We start from the raw sequence: 24,687 nt of genomic DNA, 5'->3' as shown, positions 1-24,687 counted from the left end.
CTTTTGGTTGCAAAAAGAAGCCCGGCTCCATTAGAAATAATGGTAAAATGACCCTACTTCTCAGCTCATTTCTTACCTCAGAAAACACTTTCCAAAATGAGTTTATGGTCTCAATCGCTAGTTTCATGTCTTCTTCAATACAACATTTAGAGGAAAATAGACCATAAAGCAGAGTATGCTTCAGGACGGGATTATCTATGATTGACAAGTCGTTACCATGGCGACCTGTCAATCAGTCAAAAGCTTATTATTCTCTGGTGAGTACATTTAGTTTTAAGCCTATTTCCTAGACAAAATTCTCAGCCCGGTCTAAATGACAGTTAAAGTGAATTACAGATGCACCTAGCTAAGCAAGCTAGCTAGCGCCACACACGGCCGAAAGCTCCACCGTCTCGTCAAAATACGGTTACGTCTGGTGCCACTGATTGCAAAAAAACAACATGGCGGCGGCCTATCGGGCAACTCCAGGCTTCAAAACAGCAGTCCACAAACCAACGGGTGACGTAACGATGACTACGTCCACTTCGTATATACAGTTTGTGCTCTTGGTCCTTTCATCACATCATCGACACATGTAAGGTAGCTTCAGTTACGTTAGCGTTAGTCATTGAGAGAAAAAGTTACTATGTCGAATATGTGACTTTTGTGTTTTTGGTCGTAAACAGTTTTACAACAAACTGACAAAATTATGTTTTAAATTGACAAACATCTTATGTGTAATTCAGGGCACAATTCAAATTGGATCAAAAGATTAGTTGTCTCACACGCATTGACTACTGTACATATTTTATTAGAAGGTCCACCGGAAGGGAGGGACGTGTGCTTTCTATAGTTTCTTTCAAAACTACAATGTCAACATCATGGTGATTTTGGAGGAAAAGTCAAAAAACGTTAATAGAGTACATCGTCTGGGAATCATGAATGTCTGTTGGATAAGGATTTTGTCACAATTCATCAAACAGATGTTGAGAAATTTCACTAGATAAGTAAAAACTTGGACTGGCTGGTGGTGCTCGAAAAAAAATCCAGGGACCATTAAAGTCAGTAGGATTCATCCTCTGGGGACGATGAATGTCTGTACAAAATCAGTCTAATAGTTGTTAAAAGTCCACATTTCCTGTTTTTTAGCTGATGTTTTCTCTGTTTAATATAATTGTAAATTGAATATCTTTTGGTTTAGGAAGACATCACTTTATTTTCTGACATTTATAGCCTAAGCAATTAACCGAAAATCGACAGATCAACCAAAACTGAAATGAAGTTGCAGCCCTCTCTATGACCTTCCTGTTAAAGTCACAAAAGAGCCTACAGGTATCAATAAAAAACATAATTATCGCGACAAAGGGAAAGACGAAGCATTTACTATAAGCACAATAAAAGTGCACTGCCACTTGTGAATAGAAAATTAAGTTGAAGTGGGCAGTTGCATTTAAAGTTACCTGAAGGTGCAATTGCTTTTTATACTTCTGACATCTCAGATCAAAACATAAAAACACACTCATGAAACTCAACCGATCAGTTCTTAATTGTTTAATAATATATTACATTTATGCCGTAATACAATAATAATAACAACAGTAATAACATTAATAATAAACATACACAGAAAGTACAAAATGATTTGTGTTATTTTCTTAAGTTACCAACACGTAATACTTCAAAATAAAAGAAAACAAATCTCCTTTAGCTGCCTTTGACTCCTCCTTACCCCGCTGCTAGAGAACCCAGAACTCAATTTCCCATGACCACCAATTAAGAAGAACTACATGAGGAAGCTGTGCTTGTCCAATCATGTTGAGTTAAAAGTCTCCCAAAGTTCCAAAGGAGCAAAGAGCAGGTTGCTGTCTCAGATATGGCTTACGACACTTCCCAGATGAGTTCAGTCCAAAAATGTGTACAAGTGTGTGCGAAAGAGAGAGTTTCTGATGAAGGCAGGGTTTTCTAAAACACAGATAAAGGTGACAGGTCTACCAAAATGTTTAAAGTTGGGGGGGGGGGGTAAATAAAAGCATACAGCCATGTAAGAACTCATCCTGAAGAGTTTTGTAGATGCCATCATGACACAAACCAGCTACTGAGAAGAGAGGTCCATGCGTCATTTTGAGTGAGGTGGTTGTGGACACACATTACAGTACAGATATCATCATAAACCCCGTCTCCTCAACGAGAGGAAACGCAGGGGTTTCTGGGAGGTAAAAGTCTCAGTTTCTATCCTGAGGGCGAAGGTAAAGACGCAGAGGGGCACCAGTCAGTCTTTTCCCCTCTTTTCTCTTACTTTCTGCCTCTCATCCATCCATCCACCAACACATCTGTCTGTCCTTCCTCTATTTGCGGTGCTTCATCTCCTTGTCGTGGTGGCTCTTCCCTCCCCCCTCTCCCTTGTCTAGCATTTTGATCGCCTCCATCAGGTAGCTCTGGAAGGCGGAGAGCGCCGCACAGATGGCGGGAGTACCGAAGCCGTGGGTGAGCAGGCTGAAGTGGGTGAGGCTTCCCTGGACGCCGGGTTCCAGGCAGGGGGTGGGTCGACTGCCGCCCAGTGGAGAGCGGTCCTGGGACATCAGGTCCACAAACTCCTTACAGATCTCCCTGAGAGAAAAAAGATGATGCATTGGTTTGTTATTATGGCATGTGTTGTCAAAAATTTGTCCAAGTTAGTCTCTTTAATTATTGTAGTGACCCCTTTGTTGATCAACCCATACCCCCAGCACCAACACACCCTTAAATGGAATAAATAAATAGGTGCCAAAGTAAAATTGTCAGATTTTTACACCCTCAACAGAAGGGCCGCTGGAATTTGGGGAGATCAGAGAAGGCCAACTAAAAAAAGGGGTATATACTTATAAAATGAAATATATATATATGGAATATGTGTATTTTCCTTTTAACGGTGGTGATATCAAGAAAAAAGAACAATGTATTTTGATGTTAGGTATACACATAATGTGGATGAATGTGGCTGTACTGAAGACATCTTTTGGGAGTATTTATTTGGTGTGCAGGTGCTTTTTTTCTTGGTATTGTTTTGTATTATTGTCTTTTGGCCATTGCACTAGGATTAATATTTAAGTGCATACTGTAACCTACTCTGCTTTGAAAAATCTAACATTTTACATTGAAAGTGCGCCTATGAGAAAAGACGGGAGACATTTAAATTCAAAGCTGCTGCGTTGGGAAGGTGGCCAAAAAGTCAGTATATTTTGTTCATGTAGCCTATCAGTTGCTGGTAAACTAAAAACAAACTAGCAAACTATGTATTTTCAGTTGTGTTTTGTGAAAATTAGGTACTGTTTGTTTACGTAAATCTTTATATCACGTTCTTATAAAACAGTTTGTTAAAATGTAGTTTTCCCTATAATGTGACCATTGGTATTTTTATCTTAGTTAATTTTGTCAGCATTTAACATCAGACTGGTAGACCTGGTATCTAGATAAAAACTCCCAAAGAGGCAAATCGGTTGTTTAATATTGAACTTCCTTTCAGTTGAATGATCAAAGTTGAAGCAGCAAAGAACGAAATATCCTGACTTTTACTATGGTTAAACCTCCAAACACACTGGATCCTACACTTCCCATTTTGTTAGACCCTCCCGAGCCCACACTACAATAAAAATGTTATTTGACGCAGACTTGACAAAACTCTTTAGAGCAACACAAGATATTTTACTACTGTTAAAGTGTTAGGGTTAACCCTCAAAAAGGAAATTGACTTTGACATGTAAAATTAGTGGAGTGCTCCTTTAAAAAAAAAAACAACTAAATGTCTAAAACCTGCAGAGGTGGGGATGAAACACTCACTTGGTAGCGAGCAGCATGCTGCGCCGTGTTGGGAGCTGGTCTGGCTCACTCTGCCTGCACAGATACTCAGCTGTAGCTCTGGCTGGAAACTCTGTCTCACACACATAACCAAAGTCCCGCGCCAGATGGACGGCCTCACCTGGAGGAGGAGGAGGAGGAAGAGGAGGAGGAGAGTGAGTGTCTATTAAAACAGGAAAACCAAGTCACACTAGTACAGTACAAAAAGTAAATCTTCTGCATTAGTTGGGGAAACATGCAGCTGCTACTTCTGTCTCTCAAAGGTCAGTGCTTCAGTTTAGATTTCCTATCAAATAATTATCCATATAAATGCTTTTAAATGATGCACTATTGACTGCTGTAACTGCTCGGGTCAGGTCAGGGCATGAGGCAAACTCTGCAGCTGTTTTTCTCACTTTCACTACTCAAACAGTTCACTGCTCTTTGGCTTTGTGAGGCAGCCACAGCTTTAGCTTTTCAAATGACACCCTCCACTTGTGTGTGGACCCTCGCGCATGCAGCCACCCATGCTACCACTGTTTATTCATGTCTGCTCATGCAAGGATATTTCTATGTGAATATGTGTCTCTATCTGTTAGGATATATGCAGGTCACCGTATGTGCGTATGTATGTGTGTGTTTGTGTGTTTTCCCTACCCTCCACTAGAGATGTTAGGAGAGTGACGTTGGCTGCCTTGCGTCGCCCGGCGGGCAGGTTGAGGCCAATCTTCTCCAGACGCTCTCTCAGACAGCGACCACCATTCTTTGACTTTGCCCTAAGGGGGGACAAGGAGAGAGCAGTTTTTAGGAGCTGGTCCGTGTGTGTGTGTGTGTGTTTGTGTGCGTGTTTGTCTTTATGAGTTTTGTTGTGGTGTGTGCCTGTGTCTCTGTATTGTGTCTATGGCCGGGTATGTGTGTATGCATTTGTGTATTGTGTGCGTTTATGTAAGTGAATGTGAAGCTGAAATCTCCCTACAGTATGTTCCCTGTCAACACTGCTAGTGTCTTGTGTTTTTCAGATTTTTTTTTTGCCTTTCATCCTTTAGTTATTGCTTTACTTTCCTTTGCCTGTTCTTGACCCTTTCTTTATTCTTAAATATATAAATTTAGGAACATTTCAATATTTTACACAGAGGTATCATTTAGGTATTTATATGATTGGAAGCAATGGCAGAAAAAGTATTCAAATCCTTTAAGTAAAAGTAGCATTACTATAGTGTGAAAATAGATCCAGCTTTCAAAGTCTTACTGAAGTAAAAGAATTATTATTATAAAATTTTACTTTAATTATCAAAAGCAGCACTTATTACATTTTGTAGTTAGTGGAGGTGGAGCTAATTTGAACTACTTTATATAATGTTGGATGGTTTATCTACAACAATGCATTGTATTTTATAAACTGATCACTTATTTCATTATGGAAAACTGTAATTTCCAAAGTAACCAGTAACTATAGCTGTTTAATGAAATGTAGCGGATGAAATGTAGCGGACTAAAAAGTAAAATATTTCCGCTGAAATGTAGTAGAGTAGAAATACAAAGTAAAATAGTAATATCAAGTTACGGTAAGTACAAGAACATGTATTGTTATCAGCATGGTAGCTGTGTCTTTCTGTTGAGGGGAAACTCGGGTTACAATATTTACTACCCTTTAGATCTTTTAATTATGTCCTTTTAAAGTATTTCAGCCTGTAACCCAAATCATAAAGTTGTTCTCTTGCCCCGAGGCTGTGGTTCATTAAAACACATTGCTTCTCTTGTGATTTAGTCCCATGACCCATTTTGGATCCTCAGCCGCGGTCCCACAGTTAAGTTAAAGCGTTGAGTTATACTGAAAAATGAAGCTTTAGGAAAATGGAGTACATGGTTGATAACGACGTTTACACCAAGAGCCCTTGTTGTGGTTAAAAGCATTTTGTATCTGCGTAATTAATACAATCCATACTCATAAATCCAAAAGACGGTTGTAGCCTGTGTCCCATGGTTAAAGGTGCAATGTGTAGTCAGTTTATTACTGTAATATTACAATTATTGCATTTATAAAATTACATCTAACAAAAAAATAAGAAGTTCTGGTAGCTTCTCTCCCCTGAAGTGTTGTTAATGTGACCATCGCTCAGAGTTAAGACTATTTTCCCTGAATCTTAGTTTTTCTCTTTCATTAAAATGGATAAAAATGTTGGAGACTCATTTTCCCCTGAACTTCATCCACCAGTAACAGAAAGATCCTAAACGCTTTAGCTTCTTTTTCCCTGGAAGAACAGCACTGCTTTCCTGTGTTGTGCTCTGTGTGAAGCTGTGAAGTTGGACTTGGTAGCAAACAATTTAAAATCCAATGTAAAGGCTGGTGGAAGCTCCCAGAATCCTCTTTGATGGCCTCGTTTTTGATGATTATGTTACCAGGTTTGGAGTCACGATCGCTCTAGGTCAGTGAGTCTTCTTTTACAGTATAAATGTGAACTTATGAGGCTCAGTCGATTCCAGCTGTTATTTTGTGACAGTTCCTGATGTCCTACATTTCCCAGAGACCTTCAACAAGCGTGTTGTGAATTTATTGTTTGTGTATTGTGTAGATGTGCCAGGTTGGTGACATTGGAAAATTATCTCTGTGGTTTTCTTTACTCACACTGCAGGTATGTTTTTAGTCATTACAGCTTTGCTGATTATTTAGGAATCTACTGATGGAGAAGCTGTTCTTTTCCTCTTCTGTGACGTTTTTTTTTTCATTTTACTTTTGTTGAACACTGGTGCCAAACAGTGTTTGTGTACTGTAGATATAAACCCTAAGTAACAAAATCACAAACAGCTGTATTCAATTTATTTATGGTTCTCAACCTTTTAGGCTTGTGACCCTTTGTAGCTGATGAACATATCCTGCATATGTCTATAAGTTGAGACAATTCTCACACTGTTGCGTTTTAACAATTTTAGAGGCCTAGTGAGGTAAAAATCTCCAGCTATAAAAGCAAAGATTTGAGAAGTCAAACAAGGCTGGGAGGGGAATTATTTAAGGAGTATTTTTGTCTTTAAGTATAGGCTTGGAGTCCCAAAAGAACAACGCCACAACTACATCTCAACAGTCATTCCCCATCTCCCTCTCACCTGCGGAGGACTCCACCCAGCAGAGAAGCGTTGAGGCACTCAGGCGGGGAGAGGCGTCGCTGCACCTCCCCGACCGTCACCTTGTACTTGGAGGTGGAGCTGAGCAGCGAGAGGCGACCCGGGACCGAACAGAAAACCTCGGCTGGGTTGGACACGGCTCCCATGCCGAGACCCTCCTTACAGATGGACAAGGCCGACAGGGAGGACCCGTTCAGCTTGGACGGGATAGGAACTGGGGAGAAATGAAGGACTGATGAAGGAAAAAAAGGAGGTGGAAAAGAGAAACTTTACACACTTTTAGGCTGTTTGCATTATTTGTGTATTGGGTGAGAAGTGTCAGATCAGACAAAATTGTTTTTTAAAAATGTGTATGTTACAAAAAGTTTAACAGCAACAAAAACAGGAGGGAAAAAACGAGATAAAGGATGAATAAAGATCATCATGCAGTGACAGTAGTGTGGTGTGAATGACTCCTGATGAATCTATTCAGTGTAATGTTCTCCCCTGCGTCGACAGCTCTAATTCTGGAGTGCTGCTTGTTGATTCTGTTGTTTCAACTGCAGCTGGTTACATTTTAACTGCGCATTCTCAAATAGCTTTATTTCACACCTTGAGGAGCTCAATTCACACTCACTTTTCTGCACCGCGGTAAACTTTTCAGACTCTCTTTTTGTAACCTGAGCTTTTCTGTCTGTCTTGTTTTGGGGTGAGGAGGTATGATGGGGGGGGGCGTCAAAGCCAATAATCTTAAGCCTTCGTCAATTTCATTAGGGGCTTATATTTGGGAGTAACATGGCCTTTTTTAATGGGCATCTCCTCGATTTGGTAGTTGTCCTCGAAGCCTGTTGCAGCACTGACATTGGCAAGGTTCTTCACAGATGTTTAAACTGCCACTTGAATCCAAATATTGATTTCTGTTGGCATTGTGATCATTCTCAATCATTGTTATGTGATCTTTTAAGGTGTTAATTGGTGTTGATGAAATTAGCTTTTCATCTTACACTCATTAAATCTGCAGTTTTGTGGGCATAAATCTTTTGAATTGAGATAATGAAGATGAATCAACCTCTCTGTGTTTGTGTAGACCATGTTTTCTCACAAGGATACAAAGATAATTTAAGGTGCTTCTGTTTTTGGACTTCATTTTGAGTTTATAGTCCCCCAAACCATTTTTCATTTACGTCTGGTTAGAGGTGGCCATGCAGATATATTTGGTATATTTATTTACCCAAGTTTGGGGATATACATGCCATAATGTGTTGCCGTTGCTAATTGTAAGTCCATAGCAGAGAATTAACAGGATGATGGGGAAGGACATGCAACAAAGGTCCTCCTGAAAACATGAACCAGCCCTTTAAAGTGGGATAGAAAATGAATGAAGCCAATAAAGGTGCTTTTTGCAGTTACAGTAAACAATGCATTTACGTGCCTAAATTTTAAACCGCATCCCTCCCTCTTCCTGTCATCTCTCCAATCCTGATGGCTCTGCAATTTTCTTTCTCTCTCTCTCAAAACATAATTTCTACCACTGTACTCTCCCCTCACACTCTGGGCGCCGGGTGGCCTCTTTACGATGCCCTGCTGTGCAGCACAGATTCCCAGAACTGAAAAAATCTCTAAAAATCCCCTCATTCACAGCCAGCCTGATGAGCCAGCCGGCGAGGCCACAAAGCAGCAAAGTTTCCTCTAAAGCCCTCTCTTTCCTTTTCATATCTGGCCGCCCTTCTCTCTTTCTCTTATCATCTTTCACTCTCTTGCTCGACTCCTTCATGCGCCTCCACTCTTTATCTTTCCTTTCCTTATCTTTTTTTCTACATTCTGTCTCATTCTGTTCTCTCCCCATTGGATTTTCTTATTCATTGGGGTTTTAGGTTTGCTCCGCTATCTGCTGTAAGTGCTTGCCAGGGAGAGAGGCTCACTGAGGTAATTGATCAATATTAAGCGTTCGGCAAACAGGTGGAATCACTGTCACTTCAGCAAATGACTGCTGGTTTGCAGGAGCGATACTCGAGCAGTTTGACTCAAGCTAGGAATTTACAGTGTGAGCCTCCTCCTCTTCAGGGATTTGGAGAATTGCATCCTTGTTTTTGTGAAAACTTCATGGCAATGAGAGGTTCAGGCCTGTGAGGGGTTTGGATATTTAGAATTAGGAGGCCAAAATATATTCAAAATGTGAATACACATTATTCACATGGAGTTTAAATTACAACATTTATGCAATCAGAAAATAAAAAAAACTGAAAAAAATGGAGAAAGAACTATTGATAATTATCAACAGAAGCATTGTATAACATTGGCAGAAGTACATTTAATTTTCTGTCGTTTTATTGCACAGTAGGTGTCTTTAGCTTTCACTACACATCCAAACAGGTTGATCAGGGTTTTTTTTCTTCTTTTTTTTTTTTTGGGAGGGGGGGGGGGGTTTGGAGAGAAGTTTTCGCTGTATCACACTCAGCCATACATAGGCCTATATAAAAAACAGAACTTGAATTTTCTAATTGTGCCTGTGTGTCTCCTGCAACTCAAGAGTCGTAATATTAGAGTGATCACACTCAAATTTCCCCACAACTCCTCTTGTATCATGTTCCCCTCCCTTTTCTTCTTTGCCCCACTTCTCTCTCCTCTTCTCTTCACTCTAATCCCCCCCCCTCTCTCTCTCTCACACACACACACTCTCTCTCTCTCTCTCCCTCTCTCATATGACCATGAACAGTTCATTAAGAATGTGTGCCTTTGGGGTGAAGTCTGCAGCTGAGTATTAGAGGACTTCTTGACTTCAAATGAAATAGCAAAACAGAATTATTTATAGTGTGTGTGTGTGTGTGTGTGTGTGTGTGTGTGTGTGTGTGTGTGTGTGTGTGTGTGATTGAGAGAGAGACAGCGAGAGTGTTGGAGTGCCCCTAAACACAAAACCCCCTTCAGCATGTATAGCACAATTATATAGGTGCACACTTAGACACAAATGCACACATACACACAATCTTTCTCTTCTCTCTCTCTCTCTGTCACACACACACACACAGAGCTCTCCCACCTCTTACCTTTTTTAATGACAGAGTGGTCGAGGATGCCCAAGGCTGATCCTTCCTCCATTCCCTGTGTCAGATAGACAGACAGTCACTATCATTTATCCACCGGCCTCACAGCTAACACACACTTACATACACACACACACACACACACACACACACACACACACACACACACACACTATTGTCTCTCTCAGGCCAAAGCAAGATAGAAGGTCCAACATTAGGTTTTCCCTCACAGCACATTCAAATAAATAACAAAATCTGTAGCTCTTTTTTGGTTAATGCCACAAAATGTACAATGTACAAAATGGAAAGCACATGATGGAAGTTATGGCAGATGATTTAACATTTTCAACTGTTAACACACTAGGCAAAAGGAAATATTTGTTTAAGATTTGTAGAATCAAATGAATGTGGATTCACATGTGGATGTTATTTCTGAGCTTCACGTGGTGAAAATGTTTGCCTGGACAAGAAAAGTTACCTCTTTTAATTTTTCAATGCAACAAATGTTATTATTTACTAAAAATCGAACTAAATGAAAAATATTGTCATAATTTACAAAGTTTCAAATAACTAAAGAGCAGTTTATTTATATATTATTTTTTGTTGTTGCTACAAATGTAATAATTTCCAATATGTGAACATCAAAACATATGTAGGCTATATTTCTTTCACTACGGGCATATTTAGGAAAAAATAATATGCGAAAGAGAAAATATGATTCAATAAAATCAAAAACAGACAGCAGTATAGCTCACCAATTGAAAGAATAAATGAAAGACTTTGCCATTTATTTGATCTTTTCATTCACTGAGGATAAAATTGTCTTGCAGGGCGATTCTCGGATGTCTTCTTTGTGTTGAATTTATAAGAGGATTCAAACGAAGGATATAATCCATTAATCAAATGAAAGGTCCCTGTCAAGTGGGAGCGTTTAACAGTAACATGCCCGGGTTGACTCCTTCCCTCGCGCTCCTCTCAGACATTTCTTTTCTATTAATGACCGTGCAGATCAATTGGTCGCGGTGTGTTTTTCTGAGAGGAGGCAACAAACAGCGTCTGCAGCTGCACCTGCTGCAGGGAAGCTGACTGCTCAATAAACCATAGAAACTATCCCCCCCCCGACTCAAAAAAAAAAAACCTGCAGAAGGCAAAAGGACTGCAGTATGAGCAGAATCACTTTGTCTTTGTGCGACTCATTGGATAATAGGCCTACCGCATGAATGTGGTGACGAATAATAAGACGGACAAATGTCACCAAACCCCCCCAAAACATAACTGAAATTTCAACATTTCAGAAAAATATTAAAGGTTTTCTAAAAGTCTGTATAATCCAAAACACTTTCCCTCGAGGCTTCTAATGTAATATGAATTCCAGTAATTAAGCTCAGCTAAACATTTTTGATGAACTCGAAACGCATCTCTGGATCAGAAACTCTTAAAAATGACATAGGCTACTGTGTTAGAAAAAACGTATTCAACAGGACACCTAAAATTTCTCACTTGTCAAAATTGAGGATAGTTATATAATATATTTTTGTTTATGAATTTATGAACGAGTTTTAAAGAGACCATTTCTGCTAATATTCTTGTAGAAAATAATACTTCAGACCTGACATCTCTATCAACAGTCGGCTACAGAAGCCTGTATTATTATTATTATTAATTATTACTATTATCGTTATTATTATTATAGTCTGGATTGAGTGACGCACTACTTTTTCCTCATTGTTTTGATATCAGACACCAAAACTGCTCGTGTGGATTTGAACTAAAGCTACAGGTCTGCAGGAGGTTTTTCCTAAAATTAAAATAAAATAACCGGTGAAAATATTCGGTTAATAAATTACTGTGATTAATAAAATGTCGTAGTTGTTAATTAATGGTGTGTTAAATCTGTATTTTGACATAAATTGTGTCGTTTGAAGGAAGGAAAGAAATGGAAGATAAATTGCCTTAAGGCCTTCTTGCTAACATCCATGAATTTTGAAGTATGAGAGAGATTTTTTCATTTCTTTTCTATATTTGATTATTATAATATATATTGGAATAGAAATAAATAAAGAATCAAAAGAGGCACAGAAAAGATTTTGTTCATAAATAGTTCATGTTTGTGCGCACTGATCTTTGAGGTGACTTTTACACACGTTCTTCCCAGTGCGCAGTGACAACGCCAACGCAATCAAAGGACGGAAACCAAAATAAATAGTCAAATAGACTCACCTGAAGATCCTCCAGGCCGTGATGTCCTAGGTGCATCCCGAGAGGACCGTCCCCGAGAGCGGCAGCCCCTTCCCCTAGACCGTGCAGCAGCCGAGGGACAGCTGGATACTCCCGTCGGGGGTCGAGGCTCAGAGCCCGGTGCGACTGTGACAGGAGCCCCCCCTCCTCGGAACGCGACCTCTGGGAGTGCCATGCCGCTTGCTGATGCTGATGGATGGAGTTGATGGAGGTGTATGGATCTGACAGGTGGGAATACGAGTCCTGGCTCTGGGAGTATGGCAGGGAGGACTGGGGATAGGGGGGAGGGAAGTACGGAGGCTGGAAGTCAGAGGCCGGAGTGTGGCAGAGCGGGGGAGCAGAGGAGTAGGCGGCCTGGTTCAGTGAGGACAGCTGGGAGAGGCGCCCACTCGGCGAAGAGCCGCTTAGTCCGTCTGCGCGGTCCTGCAGAAAATGTAAAAGTTTGCTTCATGTCAGGAGCTCAAACACCTTATCACACTGTTCTCCCAGAGGTGCAAAACGGGACTGACTATTTCATCAAATGTCAGATAGATTCCAAAAGTTCTGAGCTCCGGGAAATGTATTATTTATTTTAAACTTAATCATAAATCGCAAAGGCTGCATTCGTCTACAAAGTCCCAAAACGCAAACTTAAAAATAAATGTACTTAAATTACTTTAAAACGGGTTAGCCTAGTATAACACAAAACAGGAGTAACATGGATACATGTATTTCCATTTTTATGAGATGGTTGGAAATAGCAGCAGCGTTTGAAGTGATGCGCACTGGCAGAAGACGCCGTTGGCATCCCTGCTGAACAGTGTCAGAAAGGTCACGGCCACCGAGAAGCTGCACAAAAGGTAACGGACAACAACAACACGTTGCTCCGGGAGGATGGGTATATCTGTAAATAATCTGTCAGTATCAACGAAACCATTATAACCATTCTTTCATTGAAAATTTTGTGGAAAAAAAGGTTAATTCAGACTGACAAGGCGCAGATAACTAAATCTGATTTTATTTTGCCTTTACAAGTTTAACCCCTCAAGTAAAAGACATGCCAGTATGCGTCAGTATGTGTAAAAACATCTAGTCCACTAGCCTACATCTCTGCTCACACACATCCTGGTAAAATTGGATTTTTCCAAAGCTGGGTCACTCAGATCAATGCTGTTGTGGTGGAACAATGTCCATTATCTGCCAGCCGGAGCGGCCCGCTGCCAGGTTAAAAGCACATACATATGTCTCTCTTTATAACTCAGCCACACTGTGCAGGAGCGTGCGTTCATCATTTCAGTCTATAACAAAGTTTTTATTTGAAGTTGTAAAACGCAGTAACACTTCGGACGGACGGACCGTCCTTTGTCTCGGCATGTCACAGTTTTTGCAGTGAGTGGACACTTAACTGTCAGCCGGTCTCACTTGCTGTGACACAGTGCAGACAAAGACCATCTCCGCGGACAGATGCGCGGCGCCGCAACACTAAACTCACTGTCAGAAAGGCTCATTGGGAAGTGTGGATACTTGACACTCATGATTCTATTGGTGAGCAAACAACAAGCCAAATGTATGTAGGCTATTTAATTGTCAGACAAAAAATCATTAAGAACCACTGTATGCCACTCTGCAAGCTGACAGTCACACAGCAACACATTAATCACAGTAGTCAAGTATTTTTTCTACTCCTTAAATTTACTCTGAGCTGGCTGTTTTAAGTGATGATAGCGTATTGTACGCATCACATTCAGGTTTAGTCTGACACCCGGTAGCCTATAGAAAATGAACTCTTTCATGAAACTGAGTTACATTAGTTAAGAAAACAGACATTAGCAGTCCGAAAAGCTCAAAACACCAGTCTGTATCAAACTCACCATAGCCGAATAGGTGTGGATTAACATCTGGACCGCTGTGGATACCCCCAAATTTAAAACTCAACAGGATGCGCAGGCTTCCAACGACTGAAAAAGATGTCGCCAAATGCTCCGAGATGTAATCCAAGCTTTTTTAACGGTCCATTAAATTCAAAGGTGTTATTTACTTTTCCTTCTCTCTCTGTTTGACTGAACTCTATGCACAGATGAAAAGCTGCTGCCAGATAGATACACACACACACACACGCGCACAACACACACAGTGAGTCCTCCAGTCTCTCCATGAGCGCACTACTTATAGGTTTTGCGCGCACCCGGCAGAATGAGGGGAGGGGTCGATAGGGTCCACTTCTCTTAAAGAGATATATTCATTCATTACCGGCCGTTAACTCATTTACAAGCTGTACTTTTGTGCAATTTATTGTTTGGTTTGTTAAGATTAAAAATGGCACCGAGTCATTTTCTAGATTTTACGCACCCGAGAGAGATTATAAAAGATCAGAGTTTTATTATTTACTTAAGAAGCACCTCAATAAAAATCATATTCTCAGATTTTTAACATCTAAACAGATGCCTTTGGCACTGATATCCAAGTCAAAAATCTTACATCTTCTATTTCAAATTTCCAATATTGTACCTTTCTCCGAACATGTCCTTAGCTGAATCGTTGAGACGTTTAACAATCGGCAAGTGAAATTTCTGGATTCAGTTTATCTTAAAAGCAAGCCAACAGGCCCACCATGTGCAGCCATTTACGCAATGATGATGCATTTCTACACAAAATGCCTAAAGCCGCTGAAAGGAAAGAAGTTACCCATGCAAACGGAAAACTCTGTGGGGTTTCTTTTACCTGCAAACCGTCAGTCTTGGTTCGGGATTTCCAGAGCATAGTGGTGCTGGTGCCCAGTCTGCAGCTGAGGGGTTAATGTGACGCGGTGGATGAAGAGTAGACGGGCTGAAGGTACAGAGAGGAGTGAGTTAGTTTGAGAGATGATGTAGGAGTTTGTACGGATGGATGTTGGGGAGGGGGGAGGGGGGAAGGGGGGTAGGAAAAAAAAGAAAGAGGGCGGGAGGTGACAGGAGTCATGGAGTGGATAGCTAAAAACTTTTTTCATGGACTACAGGATCAAGGATGAAGTGAGGAATAAAACAAACAAATGGCTCAATGGATCACACAAAAACGCGGGTTTTCTTCCTGTGAAAGAACAATGTAGCATTTTTACAGCGCTTTTATTTGTAAATTGATGTCATCATAACAATATTCTAAATAATAAATGTAGCAAAATATCTGCAGGGCAATAAATATGAACTTACATTTAATATTTTATTGAGATGAATCACTCACTTTTTTTATAAGGTCTTGTTGCTCTTGAATGAAAACTCTGTAGGCCATTCATAACTTTAAAAGGTAGGCCTATTGTGATCAATCTACATTTTTTTTTATTACTATTTAATTATCTACTTTCTCCAACATTTTATTGCATAAAATTATCAACTTGGTTATTTTTAGGAATCAGAACTTCGGGAGGAAGAAATCAAACAAGAATAACAGTTCTTAGTTACAAAAGTTTTGCACTAAGTTTTCCATCTGCAAATGTACAGATATAACCTATAGATACAAGTAACTTTATGAAACAAGTCTCAGTGCGCCATCTTGTGGTAGTTCATAGAAACGGGGATTTTTGGATTATCTGCAGGAACAGTAATACACCTTCACAGTTCTGCAATAAGTCTGCGGAGACATCCTGGTTTGTAAGATTTTTACAAGTTACAAGGTATGCATTTGTCATTTTACAACACAGGGTTGTATAATGACATGACTTTTGTAGTTCCCTTTACGGTACTAGTAATAAAAAAGTGGGGAAAAAATAACACATTTAAACAAAACAGTAGCAAAGTTTAGGGGAGCTGTTGGCCGTTTTTGACATGATAAAATTCCAGAACAATAAAATATAATAATAATAATAACAATAAACCTCAGCGATGTAAAAACGCTCTCAACATCTTTGATAGGAAATGACATGTTACTGGTCAGCACTGAAAGACTCGCATCTCAATTTACAATTTTCTTGCGAGTTAAAGGACACGCCTGGCAATATTCAATGTTTTTGATCCATCCAACACGTTAACCGCTTATCCTGCGTACAGGGTCGCAGGGGGCTGGAGCCAATCCCAGCTGACATCGGGCAAAGGCGGGGTACACCCTGGACAGGTCGCCAGTCCATCGCAGGGCCACACATAGACAAACAACCACTCAACCACGGGAGAACATGCAAACTCCACACAGAAAGGCCATGTCAACCGGGGTTTGAACCCAGGACTTTCTTGCTGTGAGGCGACAGTGCTAACCACTGTTTGATATTTTCACCAAATTCCATCTAGAAAGAACAAAACCAGTAATTCCTTAATCTGTCTCTTAATACTTTTTGACCTCCCTATCCTCTCTGTGGCTCTTAGCCCAGAGTCCATTTGTTCCTACTGAAGACGTTTTAAATCTTTAAAAGACAAAACACTTGAGACTCACTCTTGCGGACTTGAGACTTGACTCTGAGCTTTAGGTTGAACAAAATAAATGTTGTTCAAAGCTACAAGAAAAAAAGAAGTTACATGAAAAGTAACATGAGTATTACAAAAGGTGGTTTTCTAACAAAATAGCTCTTTATTAAAGACATTAACATTTCACAATTGACATGTAAGAAACTGTGTCTTTTCAGAGCACAGCTGACTAAACATTTATATCACATTACACTGAAAATTTGATTTGTGGAACATAATTTTCAGTGCCCTCTTTTCAATGTAAGCTCATTTGCAAATATCACTAGACCTGTAGTATCTGGGGCCTTTCATTATTTCTTTAAGTCTGGGACAAAAGGTAACACATTATTCATGTCAGATTGGTACAAGTAATCAACACACAAGCTTGGCTTCAGTAACAGCCCTCCTTTATTACTTCCTTTTCAACTCTGCAAGTTAAAAATACTCCATTAAAGAGCACATTGTCTGTCGGCAGCAGCTTGGTTTCACTTCACTACCACAGACTTCTTCAGGTTCCTCATACAGCTCAAAGCCCCTTTATCGTTTCTCATCATGTCTCCAATCTCCAGTTCACAGACCGGGCACTGGCCTGCCATGGCACACAGAGCTTCCTCTAGCGCCTCCTGTGTGTGCTGGTCAGGTAGTGCGTTACACTGACTCAGCATGGTGAGTGTGTGTTTGAGCCAACCTTCGTCTCGGACCAGCGTGGTGATCCAGGGCTGAGCGCGGACGCAGCCTCCCAGAGCCTGCAGACACAACCTCCAGAGCTCCGCGGCCTCGTCCCAACTCTCCTCCCAGCTGGGGCTCACCCTGACTGGACCGTGGCTGGAGCCAGACTCCAGGGCGCTGAGGAGGAACCGGAGCGCTGTAGAGAAGAACCGCTTCTGGCCGGCTTCAACTGAGCCTTAAAATGATAAAGTATACACTGTTAGTAGAGTCTTATATTTTTGAACCAAAGATACCAATAACATAGATTTTGTGCCTAAATTTAACGTGATAAAACAAAACAACATGACGAGTATCATCGAAAGAAGTTCTGATTAACATTTTAGCAAACACACAGCAAACATTACATCCTTATGATTTGTGTTACTGACCACCAGATCAATGCTAAATTTATTCACTCTCTTTTAGCTCCATTTTGAACACGCTAAAAGCACTCTGATAAATATAGTGGTCTTTCTAGCGCTCAACAATGATACAAGTCGCTCTGTAAGTTTTTCTGCCCATCATCAAACTGCTGCCTACTAGGGTTGATGAGAGCAGCTCAGACCACTACCAAGCATGCAATGCTGTACTTCTGCGGGCCCTAACCCCTGCAGAACTACAGCATTAGTCGGAAAAGATATTCTCTGAGACCCAATCGACAATAATGAAGGTTTTAAGAGTAACAGTAATGTTTACGCTACTCGAGCCCACATGATCTGCATTCCCCAAACACAGACAGAAAGAAACGCACAAGGGTAACAAATTACATTAATAAAGGCTGCATTCCATTTAAGTTTGCCAGTTTCACAGCCCAGACCTTTTCCATTGTAGAAGACATTTCTACATGTAAATCTAAATGCTCTGTATTTGTATAGAGGCTTTCTAGTCTTTGCGACCACTCAAAGTGCTTTTTACACTAAAAAGCATTTACCCATCCACACACATTCATACACTGAGCCTAGAACAGAGTCATTGTTAATGTTATTAGTGATGCCTGTGAATCTCCTACTATGACATGTTAAAATACCTGCTGAGAAACAAGGTTTACTTACAAGCACTGGAACTTGAAACTATACTATACTAACAAAAATACAAATACAAGCACTATAACAACATTTTAGTACTTGCAGTGTCTCACAGCAGAATTTTGTGTGTGTGAGAAACAAAAGAAAACATTTTCACCTGAGGGAGCGGATTTGAGTCTGCCAATCATTAGTCCCAGTGTGCAGTAATTTGCTGCTAGGACCACCAGACGGGGCTTATGCACCAAAACAGGAAGTGCTTCACTCAAAAGGGCCTCCAGCGTTCTGAAACATGGGTCCTTCCTAGACAATAAAAAACAAAAGGTGTAAATATATGCCATCATAAACTGTAACTGTAATGGATATAAATGAAACTTATTTGGTACTGACTTAAAAACAAGAGATTATTCATTTAAAGGGCACAGATGAGCATTCCACTTGTAAACCAGCTACCTGACTCTCTCCGGCTCTGTGACAGTGAAGTTAAGGAGGGCTGAGCAGGCTGTCTCCATGCTGGGATCCCTGGCTGACGCCACCCCACTTTTCCCCTTGAGCGAAGTCCAGCACTGCGACAGGAAGTCCACCAGCAGGGCCGGGGTGTCGAGGGTGAGAAGCACCTTTCTGGGACCTTCCTCTGCTGACAGGTGGCACAAAGCTGGGAGGAGATACCTGAAGGGAGGGAGGAGGATGGAAAGGGAAGAAGAGAAAGGAAGGAAGTACTGTCAGGTGACTGCAGAATCAATGGAATAATGTTTTTTTGGTATCAACATGCTCGATTCCCTCTGATATGTATTGTCATGTTTACCTGAGAGCTTCTCTGCCCGTCCACCCTTCCCTCTCCTCCCTGACCGACATCTCGGCCATCCAGCCAGAGAGGCCCTGCTCTGGGCTCTCAGCCTGCAAGTGGCTCCGGGAGTAGCCGATCAAGAACGGCAACAGTCCAGTCACTTCCTCCTTCAGACAGGAAGTCTCCTCGGCCAGCCATGAGCACAGAGAGCGGAATGTGGCGAAAATAAAAGGATCATCATAGCGACTTGGATCCACCTACAAGAACAGGAAGAGACGAGGGAGAGTGTTTTGGAAAAGTGCATGGACTGAGCTCTGTGGAAAAATCATGTTTTTACAAAGAACCATGACAGGACCTCACAGTATTGAAGCAATTAATATTTTTATGTGAATAAAGATTTATACTCTTTCCTGACAGTTATAATACAAACTAATTTTAACATATACTTGCTATTCTTTTAAAAACCTTCCTAGTCTTGCAAAAAATTTCATCCCTACATTTCGGTTGTTATTTTCTTGTTGTGGGAAAAACAAGCCACAAAACAATATTGCCTTCGTACTGCTACACTCTCAAACAGTGAAAAAAAGGAATAAATAAAATTAGTAAAATACAATAAGATCACAATATAATAAGACTGAAAAGAAGAATAGTTATTCTCTTTATCAATTAATCTCCAGATTACTGTCAATTAATCAGTTATTTGTCTACTCTATAAAACATCAGAGAACAGCGACAAACGTCCGTGACAATGTTGTAACATCCCCAATCAACAGTCCAAAACATAACATTTTCAGTTTACTATTGAATAACACAAAAAAAAGCAGCAAATCCTTAAATTTGAGAGGTTGTAAATAGGAAACAACAGCTGTGAAAGCTGTGAGAGGATGTCCAGGAAAGATGAGAGGTGGTTTGATGACAATATATTCATAAATGAGCAAGCTGTTGAAATTACAACCATGCACTGTGCATAATTAATTATTAAATTAATGACTTCATTTCTTAAAGTTTCTTTACAAACTCTCAGGTGTGAAATGTTTAAGGGTGGTCACTTTCTATACTGGCAGATTTTTATATTGAAAAACTAAACAGCTATTGATGATCGAAATGGATCTGATTGCACTTATCAGACAGTCCCTTACTCCGCCTACATGTTGGGTAGACATTCAGTTCTTAGGGCTGCAAACTGCATCGTGATCTTTGGTGATTTTGAGTTGATCCAAACTGTGAAACATCTGCCCAAATTAGCTCTCCAACATATACCAGAACTGGGAGTAATCCAGGCTTTGACAAGGAGCTGTTGAAGGTAACAGCCATTAAAATACCTTCACCTGGTTTCCATACACGACTCTTTTCATTTTGACAAATCAAGGCCGAGCTGTTGCTGCAACTGCACTTATTGCTATCTTTCATGTGTTGGATCTCCAATACCTTCTGTACCTAGCAAACCCATTATCAACACGTTTTCAGAATTTTGGTATGGACTTGGTACCTAAGTATCAGTTCTTGTGACATTCCTATTCCTAGGGGATGTATATTTTTGGCACAGCATTTGGAAGAATCATGTGGTATACAATGAGATATTTCATTTCCAGAACCAGCAACAAGTAACATGTTAGGTATAAAAAAAGAATATAAAGAACAAAGAGCAGAGCGCCAATCAACAGAAGCCTAAATGTCATCCTCTCACCTGCTGCAGGTGGTACATTAAAGCAGAGAAGGCCTCCTCCAACACCCCGAGGACCTGCCTGCTCTGCTGCAGGCTGAGTGAAGACACGGAGCTCTGAGGAAGTGCCGTGGTCTGTGACACTCCCAGACAGCAGGCCTGCTCTATGGCAGCCTCCATGATTCGGTAACAGCCTGAGAATAAGAAGAGAGAGTTTAAGTAACAAAAGGAGGTTAATCACGTTAAATCAAATCTCACAACACAAGCTTACCACCTATTTTATAACACAGAAGTGGTCAGTGAGAAAGACAGGCACAAGCCATGAGAGCCAAATCATTTATCAAACATAACATAAAAGGCTCAAGGCATGTTCTTGACTAACAGCAGTTGCTTCAAAAGAACAAGAAGATATTAAACACGGGGTTGTGGCTATCTGTGAGGACAGAAAAGGACATGTCCTCTGTATTGTTTCCTCCCGAGAAGAGTTTATACTCTACAATTTACCCAGTTTACACATAGCAAGTTTTTAAGCCTGATATATATATATATATATATATATATTTTTATTAGAGTCAAAAGTCAAAAAAACTGACTGTTTTAGCCAAAAAATAAGTTGATTTAAAGTGATATAAGATTTATTCCTGGCATTATTGGAAAAGCTTTGACTGTGTGTGTGTATGTTAAATTGATTTATAAAATGTGGAAAATCATGGCTACAGCTGTGAAAAAACACATTAATAAACATAAACCTATTAATTTTAATTAGGAAAATGGCTTAGGAAGCATTGTAGGGACATTTTATTTGTCACAGTTAAACAGTTTTATTCAAAAGAAGGTGGAAAGAGCTTGTATTTTTACCCACCTGTGTTTTAAAATATCTAATAAAGTTGTACACAGTTTTGTCTAAAAACTTCCAACATCATCTAAACAACATCAGATTCACATGCTATGTTTTTATGAAATCAAACAATAAACATAAAGGCTAAAGTGGCTTCAGCTTTGCATGTAAAATGCAGATGTTGTAATTAGCAAGCTACCTGTGAGAGTCTGTTGCAGCTCTGGGCTCAGATCGTTACCAGGCGGTTCCTCCAAACCCATTCTGACCTCCACGCAGGCCCGGTTCACTAGTAAGCAGCAGAACTTTGGCGGCCCCACCAGCTCCCACCCGTACAAATCCAGCAGACAAGCACTGAGGACCAGGATCGGACCGATCTGTCTCGGTGTCAACTTGGCCTGCAGCATGGGTCTCAATGCACCCCATACATGGGCCACGACTCCCTTCAGCTCCTCACTCTCTACTGCCACTCCTACTGGTGGGAGAAACTGCACCAACTGGGCACACATGTCCAGCCTGGTCTGGTCTCTGGCTTTGCAGAAGTCTTTGGAGAGCCTGGCCAGCAGAGTGAGAAGTTCTGCAGGGTGTTTGCTCCACACTTTGTCCTTGTTTTTACCGGAGAGGAGGCAACCAAGCAAGGCAAGCCCTCTCTTGTGGCTGAAAGTCTGGTTTTGTTCCACTGCTTGACACAGAGAAGGGACGGCACCCCTGCTGAGCAACTGGTCTGGACCTTTGGGTAAAGCACACACGGCTGTGAGGACCTGGTAGCAGTCAGCAGCCATGGCCTCATCGAGCTTGGAGGAGGGTGAGGTTTCTTGAGATGCTGATACTCTGTTTCCCTCACTGCAGTCATCACCTTTTTGCTTGCTGGTCTTACCCTCTCCTGCTGATTTTGCCACATTTGCAGGATTGCTTTCTGTGGTTGAACTCGCTGCTGACTGGACTTTCCAGTCTGGATTTTGCCCCATCTCTCCAACTTGGGCTGCCTGTTTCTGCTGGTTCACAGGACCGTTGGCTAAAATGCCCAGCAGGAGCGGGATGGTGGCGAGGAGCTGGGGATGGGAGGCCATATCTGGGTCTGTACTCAGGGCAGCCAGCAGAGCTGTGCCCAGGGAGAGCAGTTCGTGTGGCGGTAAACTGGAGTTCTCACCCTCTCTGACCGCTGTCACCAAAAGCCGAGCTGGAAGGTTCAGCCCCACGGCCTCGAAGATGCGCCTCAAGGTGGGTTTGTCTAGCTGGCTTGCTGGGCACATGCGAGTTATCTGAAGAGGAAAGAGAGGAAAACAAGAGAATTGGTCAGTGTCGAGATCTGAACCCTTCAATACTTGGTTTCTATATTATATACATATACACACACACACACACACACACACACACACACACACACACACTCAATTGCCATTTTATTAGCTAGACCTAGCTACAGTAAAATTAATGCACCTCTGCTACATAGTTTATGTTCAGTTTTTTGTTAATTATTTTGCCAAAACACATTAATAAAAAGGTGGACTAAAGACTATTTGTGTTTATTATTAAATATTGAATGTTTATGTAAATGCAAGCCATGGTTATGTTTAGGGCAACAACTAACACCTCATGTTGAGTAATATGTTGATTTTGTTATAAAATAAATGATCAATTATTTATTCTAGAAAATATTAGATACTAGTGAAAAACATCACATCCTAAGGCTCTGAGAAACAATCCCACATTTAATTAATGAAATTAATTAATTTCTATCCACTGATCAGTTAACTGGCTTATCATTTCGGCACTCTGTTAAACTTAACAAAAAGGAAGTCACTCTTGAGTAGCTACCAGTCCAGGCCTTTTTTGTGCTCTTAAGTGCCTGCATTTGTGCAAATATTGAGTCGATTCAATATCCTAATTTTTCTGCTTTTTAAACCCTTCTCTCCTTCCACTGTTTTGGAGGATTTCTAAATTACAAACATTTTTTTAGATGCCAGTACTTACTTATGTGTTAGTTTTACAGGCAAACAAGTGGTATAATAAAAAATATTAATGCTGAGGATCAGTGAAGATAGCGTGTACTGTGTATTCTTAATTCAGCGTAATGTTTACGCCACTCACCAGCAGAAGAGCAGCCAATGTGTGACTGTCATTTTTAGCATGCTTGAGTGAATGAAGACACCTCTCCAACAGCTCTGACTGGGCATCAGTCAGACCACCTCCTGCATCCTTCTCTGTCTGGGCATCAGTCAGACCACCTCCTGCATCCTTCTCTGTCTGGGCATCAGTCAGACCACCTCCTGCATCCTTCTCTGTCTGGGCATCAGTCAGACCACCTCCTGCATCCTTCTCTGTCTGGGCATCAGTCAGACCACCTCCTGCATCCTTCTCTGTCTGGGCATCAGTCAGACCACCTCCTGCATCCTTCTCTGTCTGGGCATCAGTCAGACCACCTCCTGCATCCTTCTCTGTCTGGGCATCAGTCAGACCACCTCCTGCATCCTTCTCTGTCTGGGCGTCAGTCAGACCACCTCCTGCATCCTTCTCTGCGCCCTCTCCACCTTCTCCTCCTCCCTGCTCCTCTTTTCCAGGAGGCTGGCTGCTCACGACAGGTGTAACGTTAACGTCGGCACTGTCAGCCATTATAATCTTGGTAACCAAGGGAGGAGGAATAAACAAAAGTAAGAAAACGTTAAAGAGGAACTGAACTGAATCAAACTGATAATCATGCCATTAACGTTAGCTCCATGTTGTTAAGGGTACAACGAGAGAGGCCTCATTTAATGATTTTCAATTGGTTTGCTGAGTCATTCTAACTAACGGTTGGCAAGAATTTGAGCTTAAACTGTTTAATTAGCAAACGTACATAAAATAACTTACTTTGTTGAATGACAGCGCTCTCACCACACGCGACAGCAACTCTTCAGCTCTCTTCGGAAGTGAACTGTGAAAACAACTCATCAAGAAACCAATGAAAACGGCGCAACAATATCAAAGAACCAATCGCAAGAGGGATTGTTGAAAGGCGAAGACGCCATTTTGGTCTGTTCAAACGTCGGACCAGCGAAATAGCGTTGTTTTTTGAGGTCATGGAATATATTTTTATTCTTCTTTTCGCTTCTAGCAGTTAGTGTACCTAATAAATTA

At 40.9% G+C, this 24,687-nt stretch overlaps 2 protein-coding genes across 3 annotated transcripts; both read right to left on the bottom strand.

The window, feature by feature from the left end:
- Window positions 1-1,214: 1,214 nt before the first annotated feature.
- tfap2e (transcription factor AP-2 epsilon) lies at window positions 1,215-16,265 on the bottom strand. 2 transcript variants are annotated; one of them, XM_038723969.1, is made up of 7 exons: window positions 14,021-14,296; window positions 12,153-12,593; window positions 9,936-9,990; window positions 6,895-7,126; window positions 4,450-4,568; window positions 3,796-3,934; window positions 1,215-2,586 (listed from the first exon to the last, which is right to left on the bottom strand). In XM_038723969.1, exons 1-7 carry the CDS (start codon window positions 14,045-14,047, stop codon window positions 2,325-2,327), a joined length of 1,275 nt encoding a protein of 424 aa, XP_038579897.1. In that variant the 5' UTR covers window positions 14,048-14,296; the 3' UTR covers window positions 1,215-2,324. The 2 variants fall into 2 exon arrangements, with proteins under 2 accessions (XP_038579897.1, XP_038579896.1); XM_038723968.1 differs by lacking the exon at window positions 14,021-14,296 and adding an exon at window positions 14,871-16,265 and having other exon boundaries at window positions 1,216-2,586.
- Window positions 16,266-16,656: 391 nt separating this feature from the next.
- ncdn (neurochondrin) lies at window positions 16,657-24,607 on the bottom strand. The gene is made up of 8 exons (XM_038723967.1): window positions 24,421-24,607; window positions 23,662-24,189; window positions 21,773-22,832; window positions 20,760-20,929; window positions 19,091-19,329; window positions 18,739-18,954; window positions 18,446-18,588; window positions 16,657-17,459 (listed from the first exon to the last, which is right to left on the bottom strand). The coding sequence occupies exons 1-8, from the start codon at window positions 24,499-24,501 to the stop codon at window positions 17,041-17,043; spliced, it is 2,856 nt and encodes a 951-aa protein (XP_038579895.1). The 5' UTR covers window positions 24,502-24,607; the 3' UTR covers window positions 16,657-17,040.
- Window positions 24,608-24,687: the final 80 nt, after the last annotated feature.

This window comes from Micropterus salmoides, unplaced genomic scaffold (assembly GCF_014851395.1).
Source record: "Micropterus salmoides isolate LMB-PRFRI ecotype aquatic unplaced genomic scaffold, ASM1485139v1 Ms_hic_scaffold_17, whole genome shotgun sequence".
NCBI classification, from domain to species: domain Eukaryota; kingdom Metazoa; phylum Chordata; class Actinopteri; order Centrarchiformes; family Centrarchidae; genus Micropterus; species Micropterus salmoides.
The sequence above is the reverse complement of the archived record's forward strand: the minus strand, read 5'-3'. Positions and strand labels throughout refer to the sequence as shown.

Bases quoted from the DNA above. Each gene is read 5' to 3' on its own strand.
- tfap2e (XM_038723968.1), bottom strand. From the start codon at position 14,909: ATGCTCTGGAAATCCCGAACCAAGACTGACGGTTTGCAG. The intron at 12,594-14,870 runs GTAAAAGAAACC...CATTTTCTGCAG, and splicing joins CCAAGACTGACGGTTTGCAG to GACCGCGCAGACGGACTAAG. The intron at 2,587-3,795 runs GTGAGTGTTTCA...TTTTTCTCTCAG, and splicing joins AGCATGCTGCTCGCTACCAA to GGAGATCTGTAAGGAGTTTG.
- ncdn (XM_038723967.1), bottom strand. From the start codon at position 24,501: ATGAGTTGTTTTCACAGTTCACTTCCGAAGAGAGCTGAAGAGTTGCTG. The intron at 24,190-24,420 runs GTAAGTTATTTT...TTGGTTACCAAG, and splicing joins GAGCGCTGTCATTCAACAAA to ATTATAATGGCTGACAGTGC. The intron at 17,460-18,445 runs GTGAAAATGTTT...TATCATTTTAAG, and splicing joins ACTCAAATCCGCTCCCTCAG to GCTCAGTTGAAGCCGGCCAG.